At 33.0% G+C, this 16,959-nt stretch overlaps 5 protein-coding genes and 2 non-coding genes across 7 annotated transcripts; 4 read left to right on the top strand and 3 right to left on the bottom strand.

The window, feature by feature from the left end:
• The first annotated feature begins 220 nt into the window (after window positions 1-220).
• Trnag-ucc (transfer RNA glycine (anticodon UCC)) lies at window positions 221-292 on the top strand. The gene has a single exon. It is a non-coding gene; the product is annotated as a tRNA-Gly (tRNA).
• A 551-nt stretch (window positions 293-843) lies between these two features.
• Window positions 844-4,130, top strand: LOC126756323 (uncharacterized). The gene is made up of 8 exons (XM_050469345.1): window positions 844-954; window positions 1,111-1,272; window positions 1,819-2,000; window positions 2,299-2,423; window positions 2,492-2,733; window positions 2,811-3,017; window positions 3,080-3,288; window positions 3,356-4,130. The coding sequence occupies exons 2-8, from the start codon at window positions 1,156-1,158 to the stop codon at window positions 3,579-3,581; spliced, it is 1,308 nt and encodes a 435-aa protein (XP_050325302.1). The 5' UTR covers window positions 844-954; window positions 1,111-1,155; the 3' UTR covers window positions 3,582-4,130.
• Trnag-ucc (transfer RNA glycine (anticodon UCC)) lies at window positions 2,042-2,113 on the bottom strand. The gene has a single exon. It is a non-coding gene; the product is annotated as a tRNA-Gly (tRNA).
• On the bottom strand, window positions 4,126-6,205 carry LOC126755567 (coiled-coil domain-containing protein 174). Its single transcript, XM_050468264.1, has one exon. The coding sequence runs from the start codon at window positions 6,160-6,162 to the stop codon at window positions 4,402-4,404; it is 1,761 nt and encodes a 586-aa protein (XP_050324221.1). The 5' UTR covers window positions 6,163-6,205; the 3' UTR covers window positions 4,126-4,401.
• A 757-nt stretch (window positions 6,206-6,962) lies between these two features.
• LOC126755170 (phagocyte signaling-impaired protein) lies at window positions 6,963-12,287 on the top strand. The gene is made up of 9 exons (XM_050467593.1): window positions 6,963-7,520; window positions 7,652-7,876; window positions 8,930-9,123; window positions 9,179-9,477; window positions 9,598-9,751; window positions 9,828-10,100; window positions 10,173-11,555; window positions 11,617-11,815; window positions 11,912-12,287. Exons 1-9 carry the CDS (start codon window positions 7,463-7,465, stop codon window positions 12,094-12,096), a joined length of 2,970 nt encoding a protein of 989 aa, XP_050323550.1. The 5' UTR covers window positions 6,963-7,462; the 3' UTR covers window positions 12,097-12,287.
• Window positions 12,288-12,321: 34 nt separating this feature from the next.
• LOC126756758 (transcription factor Ouib) lies at window positions 12,322-14,529 on the bottom strand. Its single transcript, XM_050470093.1, has 5 exons — window positions 14,256-14,529; window positions 13,631-14,199; window positions 13,414-13,548; window positions 13,245-13,355; window positions 12,322-13,147 (listed from the first exon to the last, which is right to left on the bottom strand). The coding sequence occupies exons 1-5, from the start codon at window positions 14,406-14,408 to the stop codon at window positions 12,988-12,990; spliced, it is 1,128 nt and encodes a 375-aa protein (XP_050326050.1). The 5' UTR covers window positions 14,409-14,529; the 3' UTR covers window positions 12,322-12,987.
• A 154-nt stretch (window positions 14,530-14,683) lies between these two features.
• LOC126756480 (zinc finger protein 286A-like) lies at window positions 14,684-16,671 on the top strand. Its single transcript, XM_050469595.1, has 6 exons — window positions 14,684-14,928; window positions 14,986-15,351; window positions 15,602-16,050; window positions 16,120-16,254; window positions 16,317-16,427; window positions 16,482-16,671. Exons 1-6 carry the CDS (start codon window positions 14,797-14,799, stop codon window positions 16,549-16,551), a joined length of 1,263 nt encoding a protein of 420 aa, XP_050325552.1. The 5' UTR covers window positions 14,684-14,796; the 3' UTR covers window positions 16,552-16,671.
• Window positions 16,672-16,959: the final 288 nt, after the last annotated feature.

Genomic DNA, 16,959 nt, shown 5'->3' with positions numbered 1-16,959 from the left:
AGCTTTACTCTGGCGTGTCTAATTCTGCATCGAAATTTACTTACAACAAAAAATCTAATTACATATTTTTAAATTAAAAATATTTTTTTTTTAATTTTATTCTTCTTTTTGTAATACAGTAATTTTTCTCACGAGGTATTACTCAGGTTTTGGTACAAAATTCTTCATGTGGATAGGAACGTTGCTGTTTAATGAAACATTTGACAGAATTATTTGAGGAGCGTCGGTGGTGTAATGGTTAGCATAGTTGCCTTCCAAGCAGTTGATCCGGGTTCGATTCCCGGCCGACGCACACTTTTTTCCTGTAGTAATTTTTAATATTTTTTTATAATTACATTATATATAATAATTTCAGAATAATTTACATATATGCATACTTGTATAGTATAGAACAAATTATTATAAAAAAAAATCAAAAGTGATTAATTGAAATGAAAAAATGTGTACCTCAAAGCAAGTGATTCATGTTATGAAACCCTAATTTATAAATCTTTATTAAATGAGAAATAATTGTGTTTTATTAAAATAATAAAATATATGTATGTACATACATACATACATATGTATGTAGACACATTTTCTATTATTGTGTACTCGTACGTTCATTAAGCCTAAAATTATGCAAAACCTTTTCATAAGTTCAACATTAATTTCAAATATTTGCTACGATATGGCAGCGTTGGATAAAACGAAGGATAAGTATTGTGAGTATACCGGAAATTGACATTTCCAAAGACATAAATGAAATGTATATACATATTTCATTCTTGAAACTGACAGCCGCTTAGCATCCCTTCCTAAGCGGCCCCTACAGTTGTCAAATTTCAGCAGAGAAAATCGATGCGAGAAATTCGCGAAAGCATTGAGAACGTCAAGTGGAGAATTGTAATTGTAACGCATCGAAAAACTGCAAGTATTCGTACGCAAACTGTCTTCATTGCTTATTAGTTAAAGGTGAATTTTATAATATTATTGGGAACAAAATTAACTGCAATAATATAGAATCGAAATCGGTAAAAATTCGCAGTACAAAACACCGAAATCAACTATAAGTATTGTAATGTGAAGTCTAAAGCATTCTATAATCTTCTGCTTCTAATATTCTTCCAGTTTTGTATAGCCTTTGATCCTACTCGGGAAAGAGTTCTAAAGATTATGGGAGTAACTGATAAGACTCCGGGAGACAGTGCATCTTGTTCTAAAATAACATTAGAAACATATCGAGAAATCTTTCGCGGTTTAGAGCCGGAAGTAGAAATCGATGGATTTGAGGTATGGCACAAGTTTATTATAACCGATTTCATTAACGTATTCACATATTTAAATTTGTGTGTAATAAATCTGTACAATGTTTATATGTACATATGTACCTAAGTAAATAAAAGTGTTTGTATGCACAGTTTGTATAATAAGATTCCACATATGAATTCAATGTTACATCACAAGGTGGTAACAGTTACCGCTCTGCAACCTCACACACTTCAAACATTCGATTGATTGGCTTAGTCAGTATTGTGGATAGAGAAATTAAATCTTTTTTAAGCAAGTAGTTCTTTCACTATTGGATACTTTGATTTCAATTGCTTTTGACATTGTTGTGTGCGGTTGTATTGCGGTTGATGCTGAAATTGTGGAAGCATTCAAAGCAGTGCAGTCAGAATATTTACATACTTACATATGTACATATATACATACATATGTACATATATGTATACATACATATGTATTTATGGACATGTGTATGCAACATATTTCTGTGTTGCTTTATTAAGCTGCACTTGTTCTAGATAATTATTTTTAATTGCTTCTGAACGGTAGGAGGAGCAGGCTTCTGGGCGCGGTGACAATTATACGGCGACAATATATCGTACACATCTAACTGGTCAACGAGAAAGCTCAGCGGATGGTAAAAAACAAAAATGGGAAAAGAATTTAATTTGTAAGAGAATACCGGAGAATGCACAACGTCGAGAAGCTTATAAAAGCGATAAGCTCTTTAGGTAAGTATTAAATTTATATAAAAAAATTATAAAAAAAAGTGTGCGTCGGCCGGGAATCGAACCCGGATCAACTGCTTGGAAGGCAACTATGCTAACCATTACACCACCGACGCTACCATTATATTATTGTCTCTATGCTTATTTATACTAGGTGTAAAATGTACAATATCAACACTTAATTTATTTTTGATATTAAATAACCTTTAATTTTTCTTTAAATTAAATATTAATTGAAATTTTCCAAATCTATGTATATATACATACGTAAGATATATTTGATAACCATCTTGAATTTCAGAAATGAGGTGTTATTTTATATGGAAATAATGCCAGAACTGTTGAGATTTCAAGAAGACAAAACATCCAAAGTTTTTGGAGCCACTCCTAAATGTTACTATGCGCGTGATGATCTCCTCATAATGGGTATGGATAAGCAAATTTAAAAAAAATATGAACAATTAACTTTTTGACTTAACTTCAAACTTTTTCAGAGGACTTGCGCGTGCGCAACTTCCAAATGCCGGATCGCCAAAAGGGTTTAACTTTAGAAGAGACACACTTGGTGCTAAAAGAGATGGCTCAATTTCATGCCCTCAGTTTGTCTTATAAATTTGAAAATCCTGCTCATTTCGAACGATTGCGCGAACATATTACCGAAGGACTGTTTTGTTCCTCAAATGCGAATTGGTACAAAAATTACTATGAAAGGCTTACAAAGGATGCCATTAAAATGGTAAATATTAGAAAATCTAATTATTTATTCGAATGTACATACATATATCTATGTTTACTGGCGATCTCTATCAACAGGTTTCTGATATCCTTCCGAATGATTCTAAATATTTGGAAGCAATGAAAAAATTTGCGGGGTCTTCAACGTTCTTTTCCCAAATGGTTCATTTAGTCAGTGCGGAGTCGACACTTTCTGCTATTTGTCACGGTGACTGTTGGGTCAACAATTTCCTCTATCGCTATGAATGCGCCGGGGATAATACAGAACAAAAACGAGCCGTAGATGTGAGAGATGTTTTTTTACCAATGTATTCGTACAAATATTTAAGCAATTACGCTCTCTTTAGGTTTGCCTGGTAGATTTTCAACTGATTCGCTACAGTTCTATTGCACTGGATATAGCCAATTTATTATTTTGTTGTACCACCAAAGCAATGCGCGATGAACATTTAAACGGGTTTATTAAACTATATACATCAGAAGTTTTTGGTTGGCTCAAATTATTATGCACAAACATACCAGAAGTATGTGATACCATGGAAAAACTTGCAAAACTGTATGTATTATCAATTTCTTGTATTAAACAACTTCTTTAATAATGCCCTTTTATGAGTTATTCGTAGATTTCGCATTGAATTGAAAGAGTATGGACGTTTTGCACTTGGACTTGCAATGGATATTATACCCATGTCAACATGTTCGTCTGAAAATGCACCAGACATGTACTTAAATATGCACCATGATGACATAGATGCCGGTGCACCAATCTTGAATTTTCCTCCAAACGATTTGTGTCGCGAAAAAATGTCTGATATCGTCATTGATATGGTCGATAGTGGCATGCTTTAATAATCTAAATTACCAGATTACGAAGGCTAACGGTGGCAGCACGTGTAACTTAATATAAAGGTTACAACTGCAGATAAGCTTTCTTATAACGATTTTTGATTATAGCGCAACCATATATAAAATGATATATTAAATTTATGTTGGTATATAAGTTAAAAAGGAAGCGTACATAGTATGTATATAATATAAGCTTATTTTACTTATGCAGTTCTCTATAAATGTTCCAAATATGTGAAGCGCTAATTAATTTTCATTCCCATGAGAATTTTATAAATGTAATTTAATACAGTAAGACGATTAGATTGAGCGAGGCGACTGTAGTTATATTTTATAGATTCATATGTATGTATGTAAGTGGGTAAATGAAAAAATATTAGTTGTAATCCAAAACCAAAGAATATTTCGAACGCAATCCGCACACATTCACACACTATGTACCGTAGCGACTTCTGTGAAAGTATTGCTATATTTCGATTTAGTTTAAGTACTTTTCAATATTACAAAAATAAAGAGTAATGTCCTATTTGTAATGGAAAAATTGCACTGTAATTTCGCACGAATGGCTTTACTTTTATTTTTTCGGTAAACATTTTGTAATATACAATATTACCAAAAACTTCATACTGACAATAACAACTTGTAGCAACATTGCATATTGTCGCTTGAATAGATTTATATTTAAAAGAAAATTATTTGTTCGACAACTACAAGTGAATGAAAACGGTATATACAAAAATACGATTAAATAAATTTATCTGCTTAAAAAAGAATGTATTAGCCATATTTGTATGTTTTAGAAATAATTGGTTGTCTAAATTATTTAATAGTCTGCCTTTGCTGTCCAACTGGATTTAGTAGTCAAATTTCCTTTATCAGAATTGTTGCGCAGAAATCGTAAACCTGCTTCAATTGATTTCTCTAGTTCACTGTTGGATTTCGGCTTTTTAGTATGCGGTGGCGAAGCATAATCTAAGTCAGCAGGTGGTGCTATGTTAACTCCTAACCGTTCCGGTTCTGTGGTCTCTGCACAATAGCTGCGACACTGAAATCTCTTATCACTTTTAGATGACTGGTAATTAGCGAAATTTTCAGTTGTACGAGTAGAACATTTGTCATTGTTGGAGCTGTTCACTAAAATAAGCTCTTCTGGTGGAGGCATGCTGGTGAAATTTCTACGTTTTGGCTGGTATTGTTTCTGAATTTGTGGATTGTTAGTGGGCGCAAATTCTGTTATGCGTTCAGATCTTTTCTTCTCATTCCACTGCTCCTGAGACATCGGCAATTTTTCTGCCTTATAGGACCATTTTGGTTCTGGCTCATTTTGGCTGTCATCTTTAGCTAAAATGCTACTTTCTTTGAATAATTTTTCCTTATCCCACGGGCGAAGGTGATTCTGACGTTCAAACTCCCTTTCTTTTTCATATTTTTCTTGTTTTCGTCTATTTTTTTCTTCTTTTTTTCTAGCTCTACGCTCCTCCTTAGTCTCTTTCTTTGTATTTGCATCTTCTTCCTTTTCTTCAACTTTATCAAGTGGAGGCAACCCAAGACGAGCTCGTTGCCTATTTTTAGCTGCAAAAACGCGCTCTGCAATGATTTTTTCCCGCTGAGCGCGAAGCTGTTCACGACGGTTCTGCTCTTCAATGGTGCCTTTTCTTATTTCTTCCAATTCTTTTTGCTGTTTTTTACGTTCTTCTTCATCGGTGGAGAAGGTATAATAACCGACACCGTGTTGCCTAGCCTCATCAAAGAAAACATCCTGGTAGTGCACATCTATCTTGTCGAGATTTTCTTGCTCTTTGCGCTCCCAGTTAGCCCTTTGTTCATCATGTTTGGACATTAAGGAAATCCCATCACCGAATAAACTCTCACATGGCATGGGACCGAAAGGTGCATCTTCATCCAGTTTTGCTGTATCAGTGTCTTTCGTATTTATCATCCAATTAGCTTTAGATTGGTCCAAACGTTCCGGCATAGTAGCTGCCAATTCAGCATCTCTTTTTTTTATGGTTTCTAAATCTTCCCGTAGACATTTTCTAGTACGCCCTAAACAATCAGTATATTCGACCCAATCCTCTTCTTCATCCGATGCTACTTCATCCTCACTTTCGCTATCGCTGTTTTTAACATCGTTTTCTATACATTGCTCATCATACCTGTTGGCATTGTTATTGTCCTTGCATTCTTCTTGGTGCTTGCGATTAAATAACACTAAGCAGTTATCATCTGAATTTAATTGTCCTCCAGTGCGTGTCATGCGTTCGTAGAACTTGCTTTTTGCTTCCAGCACGCGTTTTGACTTTTCCACCAACTCGGTATCTTCGTACTCGTACACAGTAACATCCTCACCTGATTCCACTTCTTTGGTTCGAGACTTTTTATATTTTTTACTGCTTTGAGCATCTTCCGTGGCAGCGTTGTTATTAATGAATGTTTGCAATTTTTTAGCAGTATATTCACTCGGTTGAGTTTGAGCTTGGGCAGTTTTTGCTTTGCTTACTTCTGCCTGTTTCCGTAATAGCTCAGCTTTTAAACTTAAAAGCGATGATAAATTCACGTTAATAGCTTTATTAGGATCATTCATCTTTTGTTTTCAATGTTACTTGTAAAATTTAATAGTGCCAGAAATGAAATTGATAAAATTAGCTGTCGTTGCCAGATAAATGAATTCTAAAGAATTAAATTCTATTTATTAAAACCAACGATAAAGTTGCTTAAACCAACTATTGCAAACTTCAATATATAATTTTTTACTAACGAATTTTAGTCTACGAAATAATATTAATAAACTATTATATTTTTGTTTGATTTAGGTTTTCTGTAACGGAGTGGCAGCCCAAAGCTTATATTTTATTATACACCTGCTTCGTAAATATTTACGAATGGAAGTAAAATAAAATTAAATGACAATTTATCTCGTCATTTACAATAAAGGACTTACATTGTTCAATAAGAAAAAATTAAGTAATAATGAAAATATTGTAATTATTCTCCATATATTTTATATACGACAGTACTTTTATATATAATTTATTAAATAATAGAAAAAATTTCAATAATTCAAAAAATTTAGGAATTTAATTTAAGACTTTAATTTAGTAATGTGTAACGCAATTAATTGTTTATAACGTGGATATTATTTATTCAGTAACAAAATTCCACTACAGCAGCAACATTTTCTGATGCTTCAGATATTGGTGAAAAAATGTTTCTATGAATATTAAAAAATCGGATTTTCCCTTTCCCGAGTAGCTTTTCCAAACCACCAAAGTTTCAATGGTATAACCTTCACTGTATTTATAAATTATGCATGCCTTTAGTTGTTCGTTCTTTTGTGACATTTATTTTTGCTTATGCTTTACATGCAACTTTTGCCGTATGCTCCTTTACTTTCGGCTAGGTGCGATTCGTTTAAAAAGATTTAATTTTATCAATATCATAGATAAAAATTAAGTAATAACTCAAAAATTGTTCTCAAAGGATTATCGCGTAAAAGTAATACGCGAGACACACATAATAATAACAAAAAGGCGTCATTTGATGGAAAAATATGTTTTGTAGCAGCAAATTGACATATGTATTTGGAATATTTTCGGGGGAAAATTAGCAATTAAAAAGGCTCAAAATAATTTAGCCATTATTAAACAAAATTTCTTTTAAAAAAATATTTATGGTAGTTTCCGTGAAACTATTACCACATTGGCTTTCGTAATAATCAAAAAAGCACAGTCACATGCATTTGTAAGAACTTTTGACCAGAGGTTGTGTAAAAAGTGTTCGAAGTTGAGGATTAAACTACGATTGATAAATTAAAAAGTTGTTGAATTTTAAGTAATTTTAAAATAAAACGGCTATATAAAGCCTAGTGTGATTACAAAGGAGAGATGTCGCAACAAGTGCATGACGCTACCGTCTTTGAGAGACGTTTGCGCCCAATATATGGTAAGCGATTTATGGCACGTGTGAGTAACAATAGCATGTGGACGAATGATTGTATGCAATTTTCCATATGAAATGGAAAAAATTTTATCAAAATTTTCAACCGAAACAAACATTTTAATTGAAACTTTTAGATAGTTTGGAGGTTGGAAATAACCGAAAAGCTCTTCAAGAGACGGAAAAACTTCTAAAAAAACATCCAAATATGTGGTGTGCTCGAGCATTGAAAGCGTTAGCATTACTTCGACTGGGGCGATATGAAGAGAGTCAGATTGTATTAAAAACTGTGAGCAATGAGAAACCAGTAGATGATCCAACATTACAGGTGTTATCATTTTGCTATAAAGAATTGGAACAACGTAAGTATATATAAAATAATAAATTTTTCTATAAGAGTATATCCTATATACATATGTAAATGTTCTCTTGAAAATATATAAAAAAAATATGTAATAACAATATTTTTTGTAAGTTTTATTTTTTTGGAAGGAAAATATTTTATTCTCATATATAAAAATTTACAAGAGAGTAGTAGCTGTCTGGGCATTCGACATTTAGACTCTTATTTTATTATAATATATGTATATCCATTAGAGCTATGAACTTATAGTAAGGTGCCATTAAAATGATATTCGTCTAATTATCTTATTTAGTATACCCTAATGTATATGCACACATGCATTCATTATCATTAAATGTATGCAAAAAAATTGTCAAGCACCCAAATGGAATGTGTAGATGGTTTTTGATTCTGATATACATACATACGTATGGATTCTTTATTTTTATACTATGTATATTCACCGCAGGAGCATAACATCTGAATTTTGGTTACAAAATAAAATTATTAATTATTGTTTTATGAAAACTATGAATTAAGAAAATTTAAAAATAAAATTTAAATAAATTGATGAAAAATATCGAGTTATAAAAAAATAGAGTTTTTAGGAAAAATTTGTATAAAATTTTTGAAATGCTAACTCTTAAAGGATAATTGATGTCCAAATATTTTTAATTATACAATACATACATATTTAAAATAAAACTATAGGATCAGTCAGTCAATTCGCAATGCCTAGAAAGTTTCTCAAAACAATTTAGCCGCATACTTTGTTGGTAGCGTTCTAAGCAATTACATATTCACCGGAATTTGGTTGCACTCATTAAAATATAATTTTAGTTTTTTGTCTGCCACCAAATGCACATTATTCATATTGGGCATGCGACAAAATTCACAAAGGCACTATTACCGTGATACCGCACTACATATCATAAGTACCACGGATGCTAGAGAAAAAATATTAATTTATAAAACGTTTAATTATTAAGAGGGTGGAGATAAGCTATATATAATCTTTAGTCATAAATCATATTCATAACAACGGTATATGTAAATATTTTTTAATTTACAGTGGACAAGATTGTATATTTGTATAATAACGCCGTAAAACAATCACCCGGTAATGAGGAACTATTAGCCCATCTTTTTATATCTCATGTGCGCTTGGAGGATTTTAAATCGCAGCAATCTGTTGCGCTTCAATTATATAAAGCCCAACCAAAGACGGCGTATTATTTTTGGGCTGTAATGAGTGTTGTTCTTCAGGTATTCAAATTGACTTTCGCTTGGCATGTGGTTTACAATTTTACTATAATTTTAGGGCATACGTGGACCAGAAAGTAAATTTCCGGAAAAGACCAAAATTTATTTAGCGCTTGCGCAGCGCATGGTAGAAAAAATGATCAATGAAAACAAACTCGAGTCGGAACAAGAAGTTTTTCTTTATTTGCATATTTTAAAACTACAGAAAAAGTATAAAGATGCTTTGGAATTTCTTAACGGTGAACTATGTGAAAAACTGTATCCTGGCGCCCCCGTTTATATGAAAATCGATTTGTTAAAAGAGTTGAAAATGTGGCAAGAGACAAATACCCTTCTAAAAGACTTGTTAAAAGATGAGTGAGTAATTTTATTTTGAAACTTTTGTAATAAAAATGGTAATAGAAAAAATATTAAACTACATTTGCAATAAAATAGAAATAAGATTCATGTAGATAATTTAATTAAATTATTTTAAAGTCGAGATCGTTGGGACTATTATCAAGATTACTTAATAAGTTGTTTTCAATTGCTGAAAGATGTCTCCCAAAACACTCTGACCGAGAAAACTAACGATGAAACAGCCATAAGTGAATTAAGTACCCTAGATGAATGCCATGATTTTCTTTGTCAGGTATGTTATCTAAGTATATCATTAATTAACTATTTTTTGTTATATTCAAATTTCCTTACTTTTATTAATGCTACAGATGATCGAATCCGGTGAACGCAAAGTACGTGGACCATATTTAGCGCGCTTGGAACTACATAAGCGTATGCGTGCACAAAATATGGATGCAGAAGCTTTACTTGGTGACTTTTCTGTATTGATTAATGAATATTTTCGGCTTTTTGGTGACAAACCTTGTTGTACTCACGACATTGCGCTCTTCCTGCCCTCTATTAGTATGGAAGGTCGTCAGCAGTTAGCTAGTAAGCTTTTATTGGAGAGCGGAATTAGCTCCACTACACTACCACAGGATGTAAGTAATATGACGATAAACAAAATGTTTCTATAATAATATTTTAAACCCATTTTTCGTGTGAAACTTTAGAAAGAACAAATGCAAAAGCACATCTGTGCTTTGCAGATTTCACGCATTTGTGGCTCACATTTAGACTTGCAAACGGAACATTTACTTGCATTTTACACTGCCCTAAAATTGCACTATGAACACGGTTTAAGCTCTTTTGGTAAGAATTTACTACACACCGATATGGGTCCATCTGATCCGTACGCGCTACTGGCCGCAAATGTAATGTATGATGTAAGCTTGAGAGAACAACGATCGGATCGAATTTTTGAAGCGCTCTGTCTGTTACAATATGTACTTCGTAATAGCACCAGCAATTTTCATGTAAAATTGCTTAGCCTGAAGATATATCATATGTTCGGTTGCATGTTGGGCGCACAAGAAATGTACGATTACTTGGATATCAAGCAAATACAGCTGGACTCGATGAGTTACATTCATTGCAATTTATTGCCATTGTGTGGTCGTTTCTCTATGGCACGCACAGTTTTTGATGCGACTTTGAAATTTTTCACCAACAGCTACAAGGAACGCTTAGAGTACATTACATTGACATATCGGTTTTGTACATTCTCTAAACTTGAAGAGTTCATGAATTTTAAAGAACGTCTTACAAACAGCATTCACTATGTCAGTACTTCTATAGAGGCGCAATTGTGTGATTTGGTTATGTTATATGGTAATGTGCGACAAAACCTAGCAGCATATACAGCTATGAGCATTGAGCCTGCTGAGGATCGCATTTCATGGAATGAATTATCGGACAATCGCGATTTAGGCGCCTTGATACGCTGGGACCCGGTGCATTTGGTTAATGTTGACGAGGAACGCAAAGAATCGTTTGACCAAGAAGTGGAAGTGTTGCAAATACGCCAACTTCAGTTGCGTTTAGTAGCTTCGTTTGTCGACATTTTCCACCAAAAACCAAATTTAGACATAGCAAATGTAACGGAAGATAAACAAAACATCGATAAAAATATTAATAGCAAGAAAACGAATCAAAAAACCGTTAACGCAAATAGCAACAGCAACTCCAATGATATGGAAAGCGCAAGAGAAACCGACACGATCGAATTGCTGCGCGATTCATGGTCTGGATTATTTCAACGTCTGCGTCTCATGAACTATAAGCCACTGTCAAATCGTTTTCTAGTCAATTTGTTACCAACTAGACTGCATCTGTTGCTTGAAGTGCCATATGAGGAGTTCTTCAGTTCGCTCGCACAGCTTGTTCTGGATTTATACAGCGGAGCGAGTAATTTGCCAATTCAATGTAAAGTGGTTAGCGACAGTGCGTCTAAAATTGTACAACTATGTGTACAGGTTATAACGGAAAGTGACTCAGTGGCGGATGGCCTTTGGCGTAGACGCGAATGGCAGAATAAGGTGGCTGCGTGTTTAGAAGTTAGTGTGTGTCGAAAAATAAACAAAAGCGCCTTCAACTAATTTGTTATTTTTATTCTAGATATTGTCGTTATACGCTTTTGTATTATCGGTTATATATGAAAAATTACAACAACCTGCCAAGACCAAACCCCGAAAGAAGGCCGCTCAGGAAAGCAATAGTGATTTGAATATCGTAAATGAGAAGGAACGCAGCCAATTAGTGATTGAGTTAATGCGTCACCTGAGAAAACAATTTCAAAGTTGCGAAAATGCCATAAGTACGTACATTGTGTATATGGTTAAAAAATAAATTTAGATAGATAATTTGGATTATGAAGTTTATTTCAACAAATGTTACTTTCTTTTCTTTGCAGCTAATTGGAAAACACCGACTTTGGCTCGAGAACTAAACTCTTTTATGGCGGATATGTCGCTTAAGCCAGAAGTAGAAGCAACTCTCATAGGTGATGTCGCGTCAATATTTAAGGAATCTCATGAGCTTATGGTTGCGGAACTCCGGAATTTAATCAAAGATAAAATGCGTATGTTGAGCAAGTAGATTTCTAACGACAGTCGTTGCGACTTACAACCGTGTTTTTCTTTGCTGTGCAAATCAAACATAATATTTAACAGAAAACATAAAAAAAGAAGTTTTAAAACGAAAACATGAAATTAAATGAGAAAATGCGATGAACATCAATATTGTAATAAAAAGTTGGAGCAAATTTATAATAACAAATTAAAACACTAGGATAGTTTGTTTCAAATTAAAAAGAAAACTGAGTGAGACAGTACGCTTCCATGACCTATCAATTTAATTCATCAATTTTTATTATTATGTAATTAAAGCGTTTGCATAGAAGTTATTGACAATAAACGCGTATGTTCTGTTATTTAATTTTTAGTTAAAACAAAAATAAACTTAATTGGGATGTTTATTACATTTGATTTTTCTACATTCTAGAAGCATAACGCAATGGAAAATTATTACTGTTTTGCACTTTTAACAACAAAGTCTATCACAAAGTTTCGCCAATGAATTTCTGTATATTTGATACAATAAAATTATATATTCTGTGTGTAATGTAAAAAATGTAATTATTTTCGCTGCTAGTTGACTATGATTAAGAAAAATATTTCACAAAACGTGAAAAAAGTGTGATCTTTTATGCCAACATTCATATAATCACTTTTACTGTTATTTTAATATTTAGCTTAACTGTAAAAAAACAAATTCGCAGGTATAACCCAATCGTACTAGCTACTTTAAAAATGATCGGATGGTACAATTTAAAAAAAATTTAGTTTTACAAACAGACAGAAGTTATACCCACATCTTCTTATGGGACAGATTTACATTTTGCCATGGTTTAACTTCGAAAAATCAAATGTTTCACAGGATATAATCTCTACACTTTGTAGCCAATGTTAATGTCATGACAAGTCTTTATTACGCATTTAATAAATCTTCACATACGTTTCCCAGACCTTCTTCACGCTTGATTTGCTTGAGCAGTATTTTTGAACGAGGATCACTCTGATGCAACAGCGTTTCCAAATGCGCTCGCAGGTGATGAGCACGAGAAAATCTTTTACCGCAAATGCCACATCTAGATTTGGTAAATAATATACATTGTAGTAAAAACAAAACTTTAAATACTTAGTATCTAATTAACATATAAATATTAGTCATGAGTAATTACATACGTAAAAGGTTTTTCTCCCGTATGTGTTAGCGTATGTACTTTTAGAACACTGGAATAGGTAAAGCTTTTCCCACAAACGTCGCATGTATAAGGCCTCTCATTGCGATGAATCCTATTCAGATATGTTACAAGTTTATTGTCGATAAAATAATTAACAAATGGAACTGTACCTCTCATGCTTAAGCATTGTGGATCGATCAGCAAAAGTCCTTTTGCAATACTGGCACGCATACGGCCGCACACCAGTATGTTTGCGTATATGCCGCGTTAGTTGGAAATTTAGATGAAATGATTGCGAACAGATTCTGCGACCAATCAAGATATGTATTTCGTTTAAAAAAATTTATGCGATAAATACAACTGTTATGTTTGGTAAATCTTACTTACTCGCATTCATATGGTCGTTCATTACGATGTCGCCTCATATGCGCCTCTAGCGCATACTTACGCGGATACACATTACCACATATGTCACATATGTGAATTTGTTTTTCTTTATTTACTTGTCTGTCATTTCTTACACGTATAACAGCCGCACCGTCCGACGATATACCTAATGTTTTCCTTGAAGGGCTGGGGTTTGTATTCTGGTTTTGAGGGTTTTGGAAATGCTGGGAACCATCTCCGTGATCTTCAACAATTAGATCGTCTTCATTGTCTCCATCCTGCAACCAAATTTCTGAATACACTGCTACTTCTTCATAATCAATAGCTTGCGTCTCGTCGTTATTTTGACTCGTTTGCTGCAGATTTTGTGTAACTGATGTTTTTGGACTGTACTCCATAGTGTACTCTGAATTATTGTCCTCATCTTCGCAATCATCAGAAGATTTGCAAACAAATTCACGCAAATAATCGTCAGAGTTTTTGCATATTATACGAAACTTATGTGCTATTGTAAGGAAGCCATTACATTTTGTGCAAATACGGGTTGGAAGTTCCGGTTCGGTGAGAATCTGTTAAAAAAAGATCTTGAAAAATGTAAGATATTTCATATATATTTATAATTTGCCTTTATGCCACCACAACTCTCAATTTTTTCGTACAGACAAATTGAATCGGCATCTTGGTCGAAAATAGACGCCATTTCTTCACCTTCTTCGCTATTTTGAAGGCATATACGACACATTGACAATGTATCAACTTCCAACTTAACATCCATCATAACTTATTTTCAATAAATTGCAATTAATATATACTATTAATGTGATAAAAAATATTGTAAGTTCTTTCTAATATTAAATTATTGTAAACATTGAGACACCAACAACAGAGAACGTCAGAATGCGTGACAGTGTTACCAAACAGATTTGTAATTTTGGTGACAATTTTATTTTCCATATAAGTGGTAATGAAAAAATTAGATTTTTCGAAAACATGCCAAAAAATACAACACTTTGTTACAAAAACTCATTCGAACTGAGAACAGTTTGGTGATAGTATGCCAAACAGACTTTGGCAACGAAGAAACAGCATACTTCATTGCCAACTATATTATTAAAAACGAGTCTTTTAAATAAAATATTTTGTGAGCTCTTTGAATAGTAAAAACAATGAATGAACGTTCTGTAAGTAAATGGATCGTTTGCCGGATCTGCTTGAAAACATCGGAAAATGAAATGAGTGCTATATTTGACGGGGAGTCTAATCTTGCTGAACAAATAGCTGACTATGGTTCCATCGCAGTGTGTATTATTGACAGTAGTTTAGAAACACTCCCATATAACTATCTTTTATTTTAGATGAATGAATTAAAACATTGGTCAGATCGAATATGTAATAGATGCCTTTTATTGCTAAAAGCAGCAGAAAAGTTTCGAAAGCTTTGCCAACACTCAGTCAAACAATGGCAGGAATTGCATCAATTTACTGAACGCAATCTAAAAGAGCCTGGAGATAAGGCCGATGAATTTATGGAGATTTTGAATAAAAATAGTTCTAGCAAACATCCGCCTGAAAAAACAAAATGTGAAAAATCTTTGGTAGTAGTTGATGAGCCAAGCCAAGCTGGAGGCGATGATAATAACTTTGTGTTTGAAGTTATAGAAGGCTTTTCGGAGGATTGTGATGTAGCTGATGATAACATATTAGACTCGAATGAGGCCGAGGTTTGTATATGCTGAGCATTCCATGTAAACAAATTTAAACGTGGCGTTGCCATCGAGATTGATAGAAAATTAAGCGTTGCCAAATTTCCTAAAGGAAGATCATCCAATCGACCGTTATTTTTACTTATATTTTAAGAAATTGATATTCATTTCTATATTTTCGCCAAATTTAACCGCGTTTTGTAAAATATTTTGCTATAAACTTATATAAAATGTATATACATATATGTATTCAATTCTTACTTTTTAGTTTGTTGAAATTGAAGGTGATGGAATGGATTTTTTAGAAGATGGGAATACAGAACATTCTGATGAACTGGTATATTACACCAACGCACAATACGAAGAATTTAAGGAAGAAGAAACTCTTAGTTCCGAAGATCATATTGAAAATCTCTTAAGTGAGGAGTCGACACAAAAGTTTAAAAAATATCAGCATAAAGTTAGTGAAGCAGTTGAATGTGATTTTCAAGTGAGTACTAAAATTGTTTCCTTAAAAACTCCAGTAATACGAGGCCGTAAAAAAATTACTAATGCAACGAAAACTACGCCGAGAAATAAAACTGAAAACGAAAGAAATTCCACAAAGAAAACGACAAATAATTTTATTTGTAGTTTTTGTGGTAATGTTTATAATGAAAAGTCTAAATTAACATTACACCTAAGGATACACACCAAAGAAAAACCGCATGAATGCGAGTAAGTACAAAACATTCCTATACATGTATTAGCTTATTTTAAGCACTTACATTTATATTTGTTTTTTAGAATTTGTCATAAGCGATTTTCTCAAACTCCCCAATTGGCTCGTCATATGAATTCGCACACTGGTAACCGACCTTTCAAATGCAAGTTTTGTGAAGCTAGTTTTGCGGATCCATCTACTTGTATTAAGCATCAACGGTATGTTGAGTGACGTTTATATACAAATAATTTTTAAATATATTATATAATACTTTAAATAGGATTCACACACAGGAGCGGCCGTACATTTGCGAGACCTGCGGTAAAGCATTTTCTTATTCGAACGTACTCAAGGTTCATGTTATGTCTCATACAGGAGAGAAACCATACAAGTAAGCACACTAGAGTAATTTTTTGTATACGCTGAAATTATTAAATTTTTTTAGCTGTAAATACTGTGGAAAAAAATTTACTCAATCACATCACAGGAGAACCCATGAGCGCACCCATTTTTAATGGAAGAAATATCATGTACATACATACATATACAACAAAATTATTTGTTAAGTTTTTTTTCTATGCCTATCGTTGGTGATAAAAGAAATGTTATTAATAAATTCATGTTTATTTTTCAAATGTGTTTTCTTTTTATCTATTTGGAACTACTTTATATGCATATTTGTGAGTGGAATTAGTATTGCAACAAATTATTCAGTTTTTCCGATTTGAATTTTGTTGGTTACTTTTAATTTTACAATTTCTTTGTACGAATTGTTAAAAATGACAAACATACATATTTAACCGAGTTTTTATATGTATAGGTGCAAATAGTTTCAGAGTTGCATTTTGTAGCAACCTACATAAAATTATGAATGTATAAACGGCACATATTTCCTGTATTATGCAATAGAACGAAAAAATAAT

The sequence above is a fragment of the Bactrocera neohumeralis genome, chromosome 2 (genome assembly GCF_024586455.1).
Source record: "Bactrocera neohumeralis isolate Rockhampton chromosome 2, APGP_CSIRO_Bneo_wtdbg2-racon-allhic-juicebox.fasta_v2, whole genome shotgun sequence".
Taxonomy (NCBI): Eukaryota; Metazoa; Arthropoda; class Insecta; order Diptera; family Tephritidae; genus Bactrocera; species Bactrocera neohumeralis.
Note: the sequence above shows the minus strand (reverse complement) of the source record. Positions and strands in the feature narration are given on the sequence as shown.

Coding starts and splice junctions, on each gene's coding strand:
- LOC126756323 (XM_050469345.1), top strand. CDS start 1,156: ATGGGAGTAACTGATAAGACTCCGGGAGACAGTGCATCTTGTTCTAAA. Junction 2,001..2,298: donor AAAAGCGATAAGCTCTTTAG/GTAAGTATTAAA, acceptor CTTGAATTTCAG/AAATGAGGTGTTATTTTATA. Junction 3,289..3,355: donor ATGGAAAAACTTGCAAAACT/GTATGTATTATC, acceptor AGTTATTCGTAG/ATTTCGCATTGAATTGAAAG.
- LOC126755567 (XM_050468264.1), bottom strand. CDS start 6,162: ATGAATGATCCTAATAAAGCTATTAACGTGAATTTATCATCGCTTTTA.
- LOC126755170 (XM_050467593.1), top strand. CDS start 7,463: ATGTCGCAACAAGTGCATGACGCTACCGTCTTTGAGAGACGTTTGCGC. Junction 10,101..10,172: donor CCACTACACTACCACAGGAT/GTAAGTAATATG, acceptor GTGAAACTTTAG/AAAGAACAAATGCAAAAGCA. Junction 11,816..11,911: donor AAGTTGCGAAAATGCCATAA/GTACGTACATTG, acceptor TTTTCTTTGCAG/CTAATTGGAAAACACCGACT.
- LOC126756758 (XM_050470093.1), bottom strand. CDS start 14,408: ATGATGGATGTTAAGTTGGAAGTTGATACATTGTCAATGTGTCGTATA. Junction 14,200..14,255: donor AGAGTTGTGGTGGCATAAAG/GCAAATTATAAA, acceptor TTTTTTTAACAG/ATTCTCACCGAACCGGAACT. Junction 13,356..13,413: donor ACAATGCTTAAGCATGAGAG/GTACAGTTCCAT, acceptor ATATCTGAATAG/GATTCATCGCAATGAGAGGC.
- LOC126756480 (XM_050469595.1), top strand. CDS start 14,797: ATGAATGAACGTTCTGTAAGTAAATGGATCGTTTGCCGGATCTGCTTG. Junction 16,051..16,119: donor GAAAAACCGCATGAATGCGA/GTAAGTACAAAA, acceptor TTTGTTTTTTAG/AATTTGTCATAAGCGATTTT. Junction 16,255..16,316: donor ACTTGTATTAAGCATCAACG/GTATGTTGAGTG, acceptor TACTTTAAATAG/GATTCACACACAGGAGCGGC.